The sequence below is a fragment of the Colletotrichum abscissum genome (genome assembly GCF_030869225.1).
Source record: "Colletotrichum abscissum strain IMI 504890 chromosome Unknown Scaffold_29.1, whole genome shotgun sequence".
Lineage (NCBI taxonomy): Eukaryota > Fungi > Ascomycota > Sordariomycetes > Glomerellales > Glomerellaceae > Colletotrichum > Colletotrichum abscissum.
In genome coordinates this window covers 135868-148602 of record NW_026850198.1, presented here as the reverse complement: position 1 = coordinate 148602, position 12735 = coordinate 135868, and the positions used below count along the sequence as shown (strand labels likewise).

At 53.4% G+C, this 12735-nt stretch overlaps 2 protein-coding genes across 2 annotated transcripts; one reads left to right on the top strand and one right to left on the bottom strand.

Moving 5' to 3' along the window:
* Nucleotides 1–3702: 3702 nt before the first annotated feature.
* Nucleotides 3703–6793, bottom strand: CABS01_10938 (uncharacterized protein; the record flags this gene model as incomplete). Its single annotated transcript, XM_060544293.1, has 2 exons — nt 3703–3868; nt 6690–6793. The coding sequence occupies 2 exons, from the start codon at nt 6791–6793 to the stop codon at nt 3703–3705; spliced, it is 270 nt and encodes an 89-aa protein (XP_060398569.1).
* A 527-nt stretch (nt 6794–7320) lies between these two features.
* On the top strand, nt 7321–7480 carry CABS01_10937 (uncharacterized protein; the record flags this gene model as incomplete). The annotated part of the gene is made up of 2 exons (XM_060544292.1): nt 7321–7416; nt 7469–7480. The coding sequence occupies 2 exons, from the start codon at nt 7321–7323 to the stop codon at nt 7478–7480; spliced, it is 108 nt and encodes a 35-aa protein (XP_060398568.1).
* Between the last annotated feature and the right edge of the window lie 5255 nt (nt 7481–12735).

The window sequence follows — 12735 nt, the reverse complement described above, 5'->3', positions numbered from 1 at the left end:
CCCTTGACGAACTGCGACCTGACTAAGCAATATTTAGATTTCAGTTGTTTGCCCACATATGCGTCCCGTACCGTGGTATCTAGCCGGGTAGACAGGTAGGTACTTAGGTAACGGGGGGGGGGGGGGGAGATGGTCCAGTTGCATCGAAAACTCGGTTCAAGAAGCTACTTGGTTAGTGGTTACATCGAGAGGATCCCTTCTTCGTAGTGAAATGGATCTCAACGGACCACCTCCGTCCTTCCAGTCTTTAGTCTGGACGAGCAGATGAGGGAATGAGGGACTGAGGGACTAGGGGTCGAGGTTCGAGGGTACATGTAAGGGGAGGGAGGGGTGTGTACTTGGTAAGTTGGAGTTGGTACTCCGTAGGCACGTAGGGAAGCAATCGGAAACGAGCAAGACAGGAAAATTATGGAAACGCTGGTGACGTACCCGAGGCCCAGCGTGCCTGTCACTTGGAATGACCGACGAATCCCCGTTCCCACATCGTCTGGTCTAAACTCGAGTTGGACGACAGCGCATCAAATCTCACCAAAGGGACCGCCGCGGCGGGCTTTTTGACGGCATCCAAGCGATTTGCCAATGCCGCAAGCTGCTGCTTTTCTCTCTTGATTCAGCTATACTCGGCGTTGGGCTGCTGCTGCTCGATACCTGGACACCAATCTTCAAGACGGCCCGCTGGATTGTTCGGCGGATTGAGAACTGCATCGCACGCATCGCGTGGCAGTTACACGAACGAACATGCGGGAAAAGGCAAAAAAAGAAACCATCAAGCCAACCGCCGCAGAGTCTAGGCTCACTCGTCGAAAAGAAGCTCAAGGTCCCAGAAGGCTAGAACGTTGAGAATCGTATCACCTTCCGTTTCAAGGACTTACGTAAAGCTCTTAAACGGTATGTCGAGGCCGATGTATCTGTACGCACATGGACATACATGATACACCATCGTCACTGAATCAAACAAAAAAAGGTGCCCACATTCAATGTGGAACGATGCCGATGCTGAGGAAGACGCCCATCAGACGGCATCGTCGCGCGTCGTTCCTCCTTACCATGCGTCCTTCATATCGAGCGGTCAAAGAACACGCTCCCTGGTATCAGGACTTGAGGAACCACCCACGGCAGTCTCAAGAATCCGAGGAAGTTTCTGCCCGGTGGGCGGGCGTCTCTCGTCCGGGCTATTCTCGTTGCCCGTTTTGTCAGACCCGACAGCTGCTACGAGTGAGGATCCATTCCCTCACCTCATGCAACGGCAGGCTATGACCTACCTACGTCAACTCAAGTCCACTTTCCCTCTGGGTCCTTGTCTCCTGATGGCAAAAAAAAAAGCTATTACCGTCGCCGTCGTTGAATCCGCTCGCAGGGACAGAGTGTAACCTTGTGGCACGCCGTACGGCAGCATACCGCTCCGTCTGGGGGCACCGAGTGATTGGGTGCCGACCGGCCAATTCCCTTGCCCTGGCGAATCAGAGCGTCATGTCGTTACCTCTAATGAATGTGGGACAGTATCCGTACAGATACAGCAAGCCAATTCCCAGCCATGTTCGTGCGGCAGGCAGTAACAGAAGCGTGTGGATGCAGCAGCCAACATGTGTCTCCGTACTACAGACGAGCTACCAGTTGTCTCTGCATGCAATGGCGATGGGGGCACCTGGCTAAGCCTCGGTGACCAGATTGTCAAAAGAGAAAACTGTGATGAAATTGGCACAAATCCACAATACTCTCCTGAGGTCCATCGTCCATGGGTGACTGTCGGGTCGGAACAAGGCAGAACATCTGCCCCCGGTTCGCAGTCTGACTCGCAGAACGGTATCACTCTGTGTCTTGGTCTTTTCGTGGGAGAACATGAAATAAAAAAGAAACGAGGCTTTTCGCAACTGTGGATATCACGCCAAGAACCCGCTTGTTGTATCGTTTTCCTCGAGTTCAGACACGTGCTCGATCGCAGGTGACCATCTCAACAACTCGTTTCATCTCGATAGCGCAGGCGAGGTAGGCGACACATCGTTCCAGGCTGGCCTGATGGCGCTCCGGAGACGGCCCGCGTCTGACCGTCTGACGTGGGCGCGGCGGAGTGAGCGAGGGAACCGCGTCTACCGTTCACCCGCCGGCCGGCGTCCCATGACGGACCAAGAACAGCCAGCAGAGGAAGAAGCCAACGCTGTCGAGCCACATTTGAGGCGGGCCATGATACGTTGGAACATACACAGTAACCCACTCAGGCGAGAAACACCAGGGAAGCCGGAAGCGCACCAAAAAGCACGCATCAAATTCTGGGCAGATGCAAGGTCCCCTTTTCCGCGTTCGCTCCCTAGTTGCGTTGCAGATCCTCCTACTTGACTCCTCTCCCCTCTTTTGCCGGGCAAAACCTGCAGAAGACAAGAAAAAAACAGCCAGCGAGCGGGGATCTCGATGGTCCTTCTCGAGTGTTGATGTAAGTGCCAGCCACGACGCCTCGTAAACGCCTGCTATCCACGCCGTAAAGGTACCGAGCAGATTCGAGAGGGTATCCAGGTGTCAGTCAGCTAGGCGAGGAAAGATTGAGAGAGAGACTGTGCTCCGAGTCCTGCTGCTGAAGAAGAGAGGCCACCAAACTATCGCTTGGACAGTACTGGAGACATGGGCAATATTTGGTTTTCTCCAAAGCCCCCACCGAATTTCCATAGTGTCAAAACTCTTCGATCTCTTGATTGCCCACGTCAATGATCAACTCAACCTGTCCCTTTCCTGGCAACTGCGACATAGAGACGGCGGAGTCCCCATGTCTCTTGGAATCCACTGTCGTCCGTCCGGATCCGAGATACTAACGCCAACCTAGTCGTCCCAAATCTTGGCCAGGATGCAGCGGCCGCTAAAGTAGGAAGTCTCTGGTCCCGTTTAGCATGGCTGCACGCAGTACATAGCCCCGGGTCCCGGGGTCGTCGACGAATGGGCCCCTCCTTGCCCCTTCAGCCTTTCTGCCCCTTCTCCTAGGTAAGGACGCTGCTCCTCCTCCGCTGCAAGTCAGACAGGCGAGCGGACGACCCAACAGCCCCGGTGATCCTCTGCAATGGGTATCCGTAGGTGTGTGCCAGGCCAAGTCGCTTCGGCACCTCAACATACTTTGCGGGTTGCAGAAACGAAGCCGCTCTAGTTGAAGCTAGGCTCTTGTCTCCTGCTTGTCTCTTGCCTCTTTGCAACTCAAATTCTATTCGGTAAAAACCAGGGTCGGGGTTTACTCCGTCGACTTTCTAAGAGGTTGAAGAGACTGAGCGGATCCTCTCTAGTCGGCGGGGATAAGGCAAGGGAAGGGGCGTGAAAAGTCTTTCTTGACACCATTTCCAGTCCTGCGCATCGTGCGTGCTGGATGATTCCTGGGAGCCGTGGGCCGCACCAAGGTAGGTCCTACTGGTACTGTAGCCTATGCATGGGTCTCCGCGCCCGGGTTCCTACGGACTGTAGGGCGACCTACTGGCCATTAGACCTGCCTGGGCCATGCCCTCAACCGCAGACGGACCCGTCGTGACCACGGGTGGTAACTTGAAGCCCCGTGAACCCGGTTGCTCACCTTTCACAGATGTATCATCGAAGGCAACTCTTCAGGTGAGCTTGGCGCCCTGTTTAGCAAGGGAACCTCTCCACCGTTTGCTGTTTGCTTCGTCTTCGCCTACTTGCCGAAGACTATGGAGCTTCTGCTTTCAGGGGTGGGCGAGTTTACCCAGAAGTTAATCAGAGACCATTGCTGGCGAGGCCAGAAGAGACGACGGGCATGTTACCGGTTGTGGACATTACGAAGTCGGTGCTCCGGTAGCCCAACCTTCGTCCCAAGGATAACACCAACCCAGTGTTGTTCCGTCCATTCGCCGAGCCGTGGGCACTAATATGCCGCCGCTTGCTGCACATGTAACGTCAGCTGGACATTCTGGAAAGAAGGCAGAAGACGCCAGGTCGGCTCTCTTCTGTTGTCTCGACGGCGGCCCCTCGTCTCTGTCCGACTGCGCCCAAGGCTCCTGTATCCCAAGTACTCAAGTTTCCACACGCACCTAGCACCGAAGTCGGGGACCCGTGAGTTGAAACTTGAACGGGGCCAGAGAGAGGAGTCGAGTCAAAGCAGAGGTTATCCCTGATGGTTGTCCACTGAAACGCCAGGAACGCTCTTTATCACTTTCACAGAGCCACAACGCTAGGCCATGTCATTGTGACATCCCGACTAGCGTTGTCGAAGCCTTCGGCCATGCTTTCGGGTAAAGCCGTCTGCATCCCGTCTTCATGACCACTTGGTTAAGGAATTCTGAGCTCAGCAGAGCGTCTGCCGACATTCGCGACCCATTCTTACAGGGGCGATCCGCGAATTCTTTTTTGTCGGCAAGTTTGAGGTATTCGAGTCTACCGCGTCAGCCTGAGAATCTGCAGGAAGCCCCGGAGTATGCGGCCAAACCATACAACACGCACGTTGCCCATGCTCGAAAACAAAAGAGCTCGGCATCCAGGCGACGTTCAACGAGAGGGGTTGAGGTGCTGTCGACGAATCACCGCCGAGATATAAATAAAGTCCGAATGGGAATAGTGTCATCGCGCCCGTTTCCCCCATGCTCCAGTTCGCCAGACACTCCAGCAGACGAGTGCTACTTGCTCCTACATCCTCTTCGGGAGGAATGAGCAGGAGCCTGCCTATAGGCATGCTAGCCAAGATGTCGAGACCATATCTGCATGATGCTATGTCTCGTAGATCACAGTTTCTTTTCCCAACTCAGAAAAGACTGCATTCTTATCTTGCGGGGGGCGTCACCCTGCCGTCAAGTTAATGACTTACGCCATGTTGCTCTGGCGCCACCGCTAGGATAGCTTGCTTGATGCAGTTACGCGCACATTGGGACCGCCACATCTTTGAGCCAACGGATCAAGGTGCCATTCAACGACAGAGCGTTCCATTCTGTCCCCGAGCCAGCAAAGACATTGGTGATAGCTCACACTTCCCTCCGTCGTTGATGGGTAGTTCCGGTGGCCAGAGTGGCAGTGACACAGCAATAGCCCGTGTGGGGAAGCTGCCAGCTACCCAGGCTCTATCCCGAGATGTGTCATGGGAATTGCGCGATGACTTCGGCTTTCCTCATGTAGTCGTTCTTATCAGCAATTCCTGGGAGGCTTCCTCGAAAGCCCCTCAGTAGATGACGAGCTGTCGAGGCGCCCCGCGAAATGTTCCGGCCATCCGCCCCGTGAATCAAAGACAAAAACGCCTCGGCCGATCCGCCATGGCTGGCTGGGCAGACATTCTTCTCTCTGTCAATGCTGGTTCGGCACACCTGGAACGGGCGAATCGTAAATTTCAGGGGCCGTCTATGAGTTTCCACGGCGCTCAAAGCAACTCAGGACGGGTCTGGCTTAGACTCCCCGGAACTTAGTTCCCGTCCAGAGGCTACGTTACCGAGAAGAATCCGGGCGTCTATCATGGAACCGCTTCTGAGGGCAGTTGAAAGCGGAGACCATGCTTCGTGATGCTTTGCGCAGTACTCGGAGGTGAGTCGTCCCACCCGACTTGCTGGAGATACCCAAAGTATCCTTCGAGGCAGTTCACACCCACACGCATACCTTCAACGGGCTCTGTCCCACTGTTTCCCGCCAGACTATCATGGGGATCCGCTGTTCCATGTGTAGCGACGTGGTCGTCTCGTACGAGGATCATCGTGTTGAACCCAGGTACAGATACGCGATGGAGATTGTCGAACCGATTTGCGCAGCTGACTACCTGGTATGTTGATTGGGATTTGACTCTGATGAATGATCCAGTAAGCTCCCCTAGCCATGGATAGACGTCGCTTGGTCGGCAGCATCTTGGTCCCGTGCCAATTCGAATTACGGAAAACATAATCGAGGTTACCGTCGGTGAAACATGGAGCTGTATAGGCCAACTCTATAGACGAGTTGATTTATTATGGCAACAGAGGCCAGAAAACTTGTATCGGCCATAACTTGTCCTCAAGTCTCCTGATTTCTTACGTCCGCTCTCGATCCCAAGTTTATGGTGCATACGTTTGCGTGCTCCAAACCTTGAATGAGGGGAAGTACGGCGGCGTTGCCTTGTCTGATACAACGTGGCGCGTGGTTTTCTTGCGAAGGATCCTCGACAGCTCGACTCTTTCGGGACGACTCTGCATTAGCTGAATAACCAGGATGGTCAGCGAGACTGAAAAGGCCGGCATGCAGCTGCTGTGGTGCCATGGAGAAGATAGTACATTAGTCTCTGCATATGCCGCCGGTACCCCTCCGCCCGTCACTCCGCATCGTCCTGGTACCGTACCGCAGCATACCATCCAAATCTGCGGTTATTCGGGACGGCGTTCAGTGGCTGAGTTTTGATGGAATATAGTTCAGAAAGGACCCCTAGAATGACCGCGTGAACGTTGTTGAAGGTTGGTTTAGTGCTTGGTAAGACGAATTTTCTTGTACACCTTGGCCCGCGTCTTTGGTGGTGTCAACGGCTTCACATCCGTCCCTCCCCGCCTGTCAGGTCGCGGGCTCCTGCAGATCACGATGCCCATCACTGCACCCCTTTGAGCCTCATGGGCGTCCTGGATGCGTCTCATGTCGCACGAGCTTCCGGGGTCCGTTCTGGACGATACCCTGCAGCAAGCCGAAAATTGAGATCCAGCGGCCAGGATCCTTTCGAGCTCGCCTATATGGAAGTATTATGTCTGACTTTGACTTGAGAGGCATACTTGGCGTATCCACCCAGAAGGTTGAGGGGCCAGCACGTCGCCGAGGAGGGGATAGGACTACCCTCCACCGGGAAACCCGGGTAGCGAAAGTTGTTAACTGACATTGCAACTCTGCTGTCAGTTTTCATTTTCCTCTTTTGCTCTCTCCAAGCCACGTCTATGAAGCAGCCAATCCGCGACATTTGCTTTCAGTGGAAGCATGGGCCACGGTTGAAGTCATGCTTCGCCTCGTGCGGGTGTATAGTATCAAGTGGGTATGGAGTAGTTGCTCCAAGGCGAGGGTCATTGACTTTTCTATGTCCAAAGGAGAATCTGCCGTAATTAGCAGTCTGCGTGCAGTAAGCATGCAGACTGCAACCTTTTCGACGTTCTTGTAAACATGATCCTGCAAGTGTGCAAGGCAGACGTAGGCAACTAGAAGGACTTGTGCGATTTCCAGAAGCCGAAGGCCGACCTCGAAAGTATAAAGAGGGCCCTCTCGCAACTCGTTGCTGAACTTGGCTTGTCCATTCCGAAACACAGACAAACATCCAGCAATACGACTCGAGCTTCATCCAGACTCTCATACCAACAACGCTCAGCTGTTCAGCGAACACCTTCAGACTCGAACCTTTCCGAAGAACCATTCAATATGGACCGATACCCCTGCGTCAACAGATACAAGCATGGCGTTGACTGCCCTGGTTGGGTCAACGTTCATGGTGCACGCTGCGAAGATTGTGTCGTCGTAAGTCAAGCAGGAATCGTAAACGCGGGAACAATTTCTAACAGGTTCTCAGTACAACCGGTAGACGGTGAACTCCGAGTCGGTTGAAAGCTTCACTCCGTCCGGGACACTTCAACGAAGAAGGGATATTTCAGGAATAGAGCCGCAAAAAAGGCCAAAAAGTCTGCCACCCCGAATGTGGAACCGAATAGACGGTCTCGACCATTGACTAGGCTGTCGCAGAGCCGATGGAACGGACTAAGCGATCGGCACTTGACAGGACGGGGTGACCGCAGGCGTGGCAGGTCTCGGGCAAAGATTTTGGCCCATATGGATTTTTCGCGGTAATTTTGGCATCGATAGGAGTTCCCATGGCTTGAAAGCATAACGAGTGGTCATCAGTAGCCAGCAATAAACGCTCTTTCTCTTAGATGTTTCCTGGATCGACGGGACTAATGCAAATGTGTATGCCTGATCCGGCCTGTGGCTGATTGTTTCCATGTCGAACATGAGTCGGAAAAAAAGCCATGTGGTAGCGTCCGAGGGTATACTCAATAGTGCAGACCATTTCCCAGCAGTCCACGACCTGTCAAGTCGGCCTTGTACCGATAAAGCAGTGCCAAAGGACTGGTGTCGGGCAAATTGGCCCTCTGGATGCTAGGTGAGACCGATTGAAACTCCTACTAACGGCCAGGAGCAGCAGGCCAGCAACTCGCCACGCTGTGGCAACGACCAGGAAAGGGCATGCGTGCAGGCACTGGGGGTGTGGCCTTGCATGGGCAGCGATCGTGATCGTGGTCCTGGCCCTACGATTGTGGAGTGAGTAGGTCTTGATTGGACAGACAAGAACTACTCCAATACCGCAAAGACAGCCAATGCCATGGGCCCAGGTTCGCGGGTAAGCGGGGTTCTGGAATCGGATGTCGTCTACCAAGTCGGAAGTAGGCGGCGTCGTTGTCAGCAGGCCGGGGTCAGCGCATCCCGTTGCGACTCGAGCGCAAAACGGCCATCAGCGGTCAACGGGCGCCTGCATTGGCCCGACTCGAGCCTTGCGAATGGGTAACCAAATCGCCAGTGAAACCACAACCAACGTTCGTTGGCGGGCACTACCTAAGACGAGTTGGTGGTGATAGTAGGTAGCAGGCGAAGGATCCCAAGTCATGCCGGCAAGCTAGCAGAGCCAGGGTCTTTCGCATGGGAACCATGGGTTGCACAGCCAGTTGTCGTTTTCGTCTACCAATACGGGCTGAGGCTGGTACCGGATTCGACAAGTTTGTACGACTCGAGCTTAGTTGGACTGGTCCGGCTCGATGATCTCATCAGAACACCTGCAGCGGAAGCTCGAGGGTGTGTGCCTCGTGGCAAAGTATTGAAGGATGAAGCAAGTCATTCGATGGCATGACTATGATGTTGGAAGTCGTCCTGCCGATGGGATATGCTCAATCGCCAAGATGTGATTGGAGATGGCCGACCTGTAAACGAGCCTGTCTGCTCATGAAAGAAACTAACTTTGCCTCCGAGGCTACCGCTTTTCTTTTCTTTCTTGGATGTTGTCGACAAGGTCAAGGTCATGCTGATGCTCGTTAGCTTGCTGGCTCCTCACGCAGCTGCGTGGTATGCGAAAGATGATCCGAGGTTGCTGGTGTGGCTAACAAGTCATGTATTGTGACAGGTCGCTTGCCTGACGCTGTTGCTAACGGAGATATATGGCAAGGCAGGGAAGGGAGGGCATGGAAGACAACTCGGAGCCAATACGGGCTTGTGTTGACCGTTTCGACGTCAGGCATTGATGTTGGTGTTGGATTGGAGTTGGAGTTGGGCAGTGGACAAGAAAGAACTGCACTGCATCCGTGGATGACAGAAATGCAATAAGACGACAAGGATATATCGGCACGGAAGGTGCCAAGCTCATTTCTCAGAATGCTTGCCATGCGCGGCCTCAGGTACCATTGTCTTAAACCCGTATCCTTTTGGGAAACTGGCAATAAGCCTTGCTGCCTTCCATTGCTATGCTAACGTCTCCGTCTCGGTCTCGCTTGCCCACGTAGAATTGGAAATTGGAGACATCAAGGGGCAAATGTATTCGTGGACCAGAGACAGGCAAGCACTATGTATTGTGAGTGAGACCTGCCTATCACCGGCCTTCTAAATCAGGAAACCCAATTTGAGATCTGAGGAGGCACTCGCAGGACTTTGAGAATGCATATCATGAAACCAAATGAATCGTCTTGAGCATAGGAAGTAGAGCGACTCATGATAGTAAGGGTAGCCATCTAGTCATGCCAAGACATGATGTTCATGAACAGCACAGACTAAAGACAGCCGATCGTGAGCGACTTAGGTAAGGCGACTAGCGATATGTCACTCGATGCGCTAGGTGGCTAGATGGGTATCTGGACTCTGGAGAAGGGGGCCAAGGGTCATTTGGGGTCTTGGGGGCTGTTTCTCACTCAAGGCGGTAACATGGTCACGGTAACACAGACGGGGATATGGGAACACCGACAGGTGCTAATGCAGTGAAGGAGGAGAGGCCTGACCAGCAACAATAGCGTGAATAGCTAGGTAATGGGGTAATGGGCTCATTTCCATGGCTCTGTCAGAAAAGTCAGCCTGTTTCAATAGCGGTCATGGCCTCTGGCAGGTATCAGTGACGCTGTAACGGCATCGCCTTAAGCGCCACAGCCAAGCGCCAATCCGTTTTCATGCTGGTTCATGTCTCAACTGACATCGTCAACAGTGAGGGAGCAAGGATGCTGTAGAAGACCCAAGTGCGGCTTGGATAGCTCCGCAAGATATGCTGCAAATCGACTCGCGCAAGTTGGTAACTACCCACCATCCGCCGGCAGGCAGAAACCGAACAGGGAAGGGGGTTGCAAGGGCAGGCAGGTAAAGCCGAGGATGAGGGAGGAGTCAGGAGCCTGGTCCGGTGGAGGGTGGTGGACGAGGTGGACTGGACAGTCTGGACTGCAGGACTGAACTGTCAGAGAAGCACATAGTGTAGGATTCGGTGGTGTTGTTGCTGGTGGCTTGTTTCAACGTTTGGGCGTACATACCGTGGTAGCTGGAGATGGGCGGCACACCAAGAAACGACGAGACGGAACGGTGGGACTGTGGAGTTGAGGTGACACAGACCACATGCGGCCGGGTGGGGTCGGCAACCCGGATCCGCAATGTCACCGGAGCTCTCAATTGGACCGAGATTCTTGGACCTCCCCCCTTCCAAGTATGTACTCCGTACCTTCACCACCCAAGTCAAGTCTCTCATTTCCATTTCCCACACACAACTTTTCTAATATTACACCTTGACCGTACACGGCAAACGCAACCATCGCTAGACCCCCGAAACCCGCCCTTTCGGTCGCGACTTGATATCCCTTTTCCGTCAAATACGTACTCCCTCCCATACCATCCCCTCACCCCTGCGCGCATCCCGTCTGATCTGGGCGCGACCGTTAGAAAATGGTCCCACACCAGGTATCCGCCTTTCGTAAGTACCTTCACATCAAAGGTACCGTACCCAGACATTGTCGAATATTTGGGATACTATCTGGCACACAGCAGCAAAATCAGGACCCTGGGTGGCGGCCAAGCACCCAAACACACACGTGAATCGCGATAAGGTCAGGTGGGTTGCCAAGATGCGGTGAACTCTTCCAGTACAGGCAGACAGCCATGTCAGCACGCATCGTGGCTGTGATAGATCATAAGGGGAAAGAAGGGGGGGCGGGCGCACGCGACGACTACCACAGCTATTGTGCGGCACAAGGCAGAGACAGTGGCAGAGGCGAGGTGAGGTGAGATGCGACGACCAGCAGCCACTTGACGCTATCGATGACGGCAACGTCGTTTTCGGCTCTATACGAGGCTTCCTTTACGATGCTGCCACTAGCTAGCTGTCTACGTGTACGCGATGAATGCAATACGCCATACATCTACAAAGTCTACAGTCTACAGTCTACAGTCTACAGTCTACAGTCTACAGTCTACAGTCTACAGTCTACAGTCTACAGTCTCACAGATGGCTAACATGACTCTTTCGCCACGGACTTATCCGAACTCCGACTCATTCATCGTCCTTGACAATCAATCTCATCTGATGTCAAACCCTACGCACATCTACAGACTATCCCCTCCTCCACACCAGCCTATGACACCCTATCCCGCCCCAACCTTTGACAAAAAAAAAGGGCTCTCCACCTTTTTCGTCGTCTACACCTACAGTACCTTCACTTTACCCAGCTGATGCCTGTCAGCCTCTTTCGATCGACCGCTCCTTATTCTTCTCCCCCACCTGACTAATCTGATTCCCCATTGACATTGGAAGCTTGGGCGCAGCACCTCTTCACATTGCGTGTTATAACGTGGTGGCGGCGGCGACAAGGCAGCCGATATGCGAGGCCGTTTATCCTGCGTCCACATTGGTCTCTTCCACCTCCCTCCCCCGTCCCGACTCTCGCCCCCGGAAGTTCAGGTCAATTTGATCGGCCCGGAGCATATGGCCCGAGGCACCTCGCTCGGAAAGAAAGAAGCTGTTTTCGGTTTCCGACGGTTATGGGATTTCCTCTATACCCAAGCTTGCTGTCTGGTGTACTGGTGGTGCTCGTACTGATCCGCCTCAAGTCATGTCATCATCCCTTTCGGGCCAGTTTCCCCTCTTTCACATGGGGGCTTGCCTAGAAAAAAAAGATATCGGTTAAAATGAGGGAGGCGGCAAAGAACCGACATGCCCGACTGCTCGTATTACATGTAGCCTCGTCAATGTTCAGTGAACAAACCCGCGTTTGTTGGCACGTAGGTAAGCAGTAGTGTCGAGGTTTCCATGGATTCAAGAGTTGCGCATGCATATGTATTGGTTCTGTTATGGAGGGTGGGGGCGACAACGTACACCTTCTGAGTATGTAAGTAACCAAGGGAGGGAGTACGTAGTAAGGAAATAAGCATCATCTAATCAATGTACAAGTTCAAAGGCAGGGAGAAAGGTTGTTCCATACCCCTAATACCTCGACACATGTCTCAAAACAGTAGTGTTCAACATTAATTCATATATGCTGTAATAATGTGATTGTTTGACATGGAGTTTTGTCGAATCTCCTTTTGCTCCTAGATTAGAAGCACGGTGGCGCAGATGTTTAGGCAAGGAGGCAAAAAGCGAACGGTATTCCAGCCGTGGTTTCTCATGTGTGTTTACGGAGTTTGTACACATGTACGTACTGGATAGGCATGTACCTCATATGCGTTGGTTGACCTGCAGAAGATCCCTCCCTCTCTAGCAGTGACAGACAGCCCGATGCTTAGTCGTCAGAACTCCCTCTCGCCAGAAGCCCCACGGAGTTTCAATGC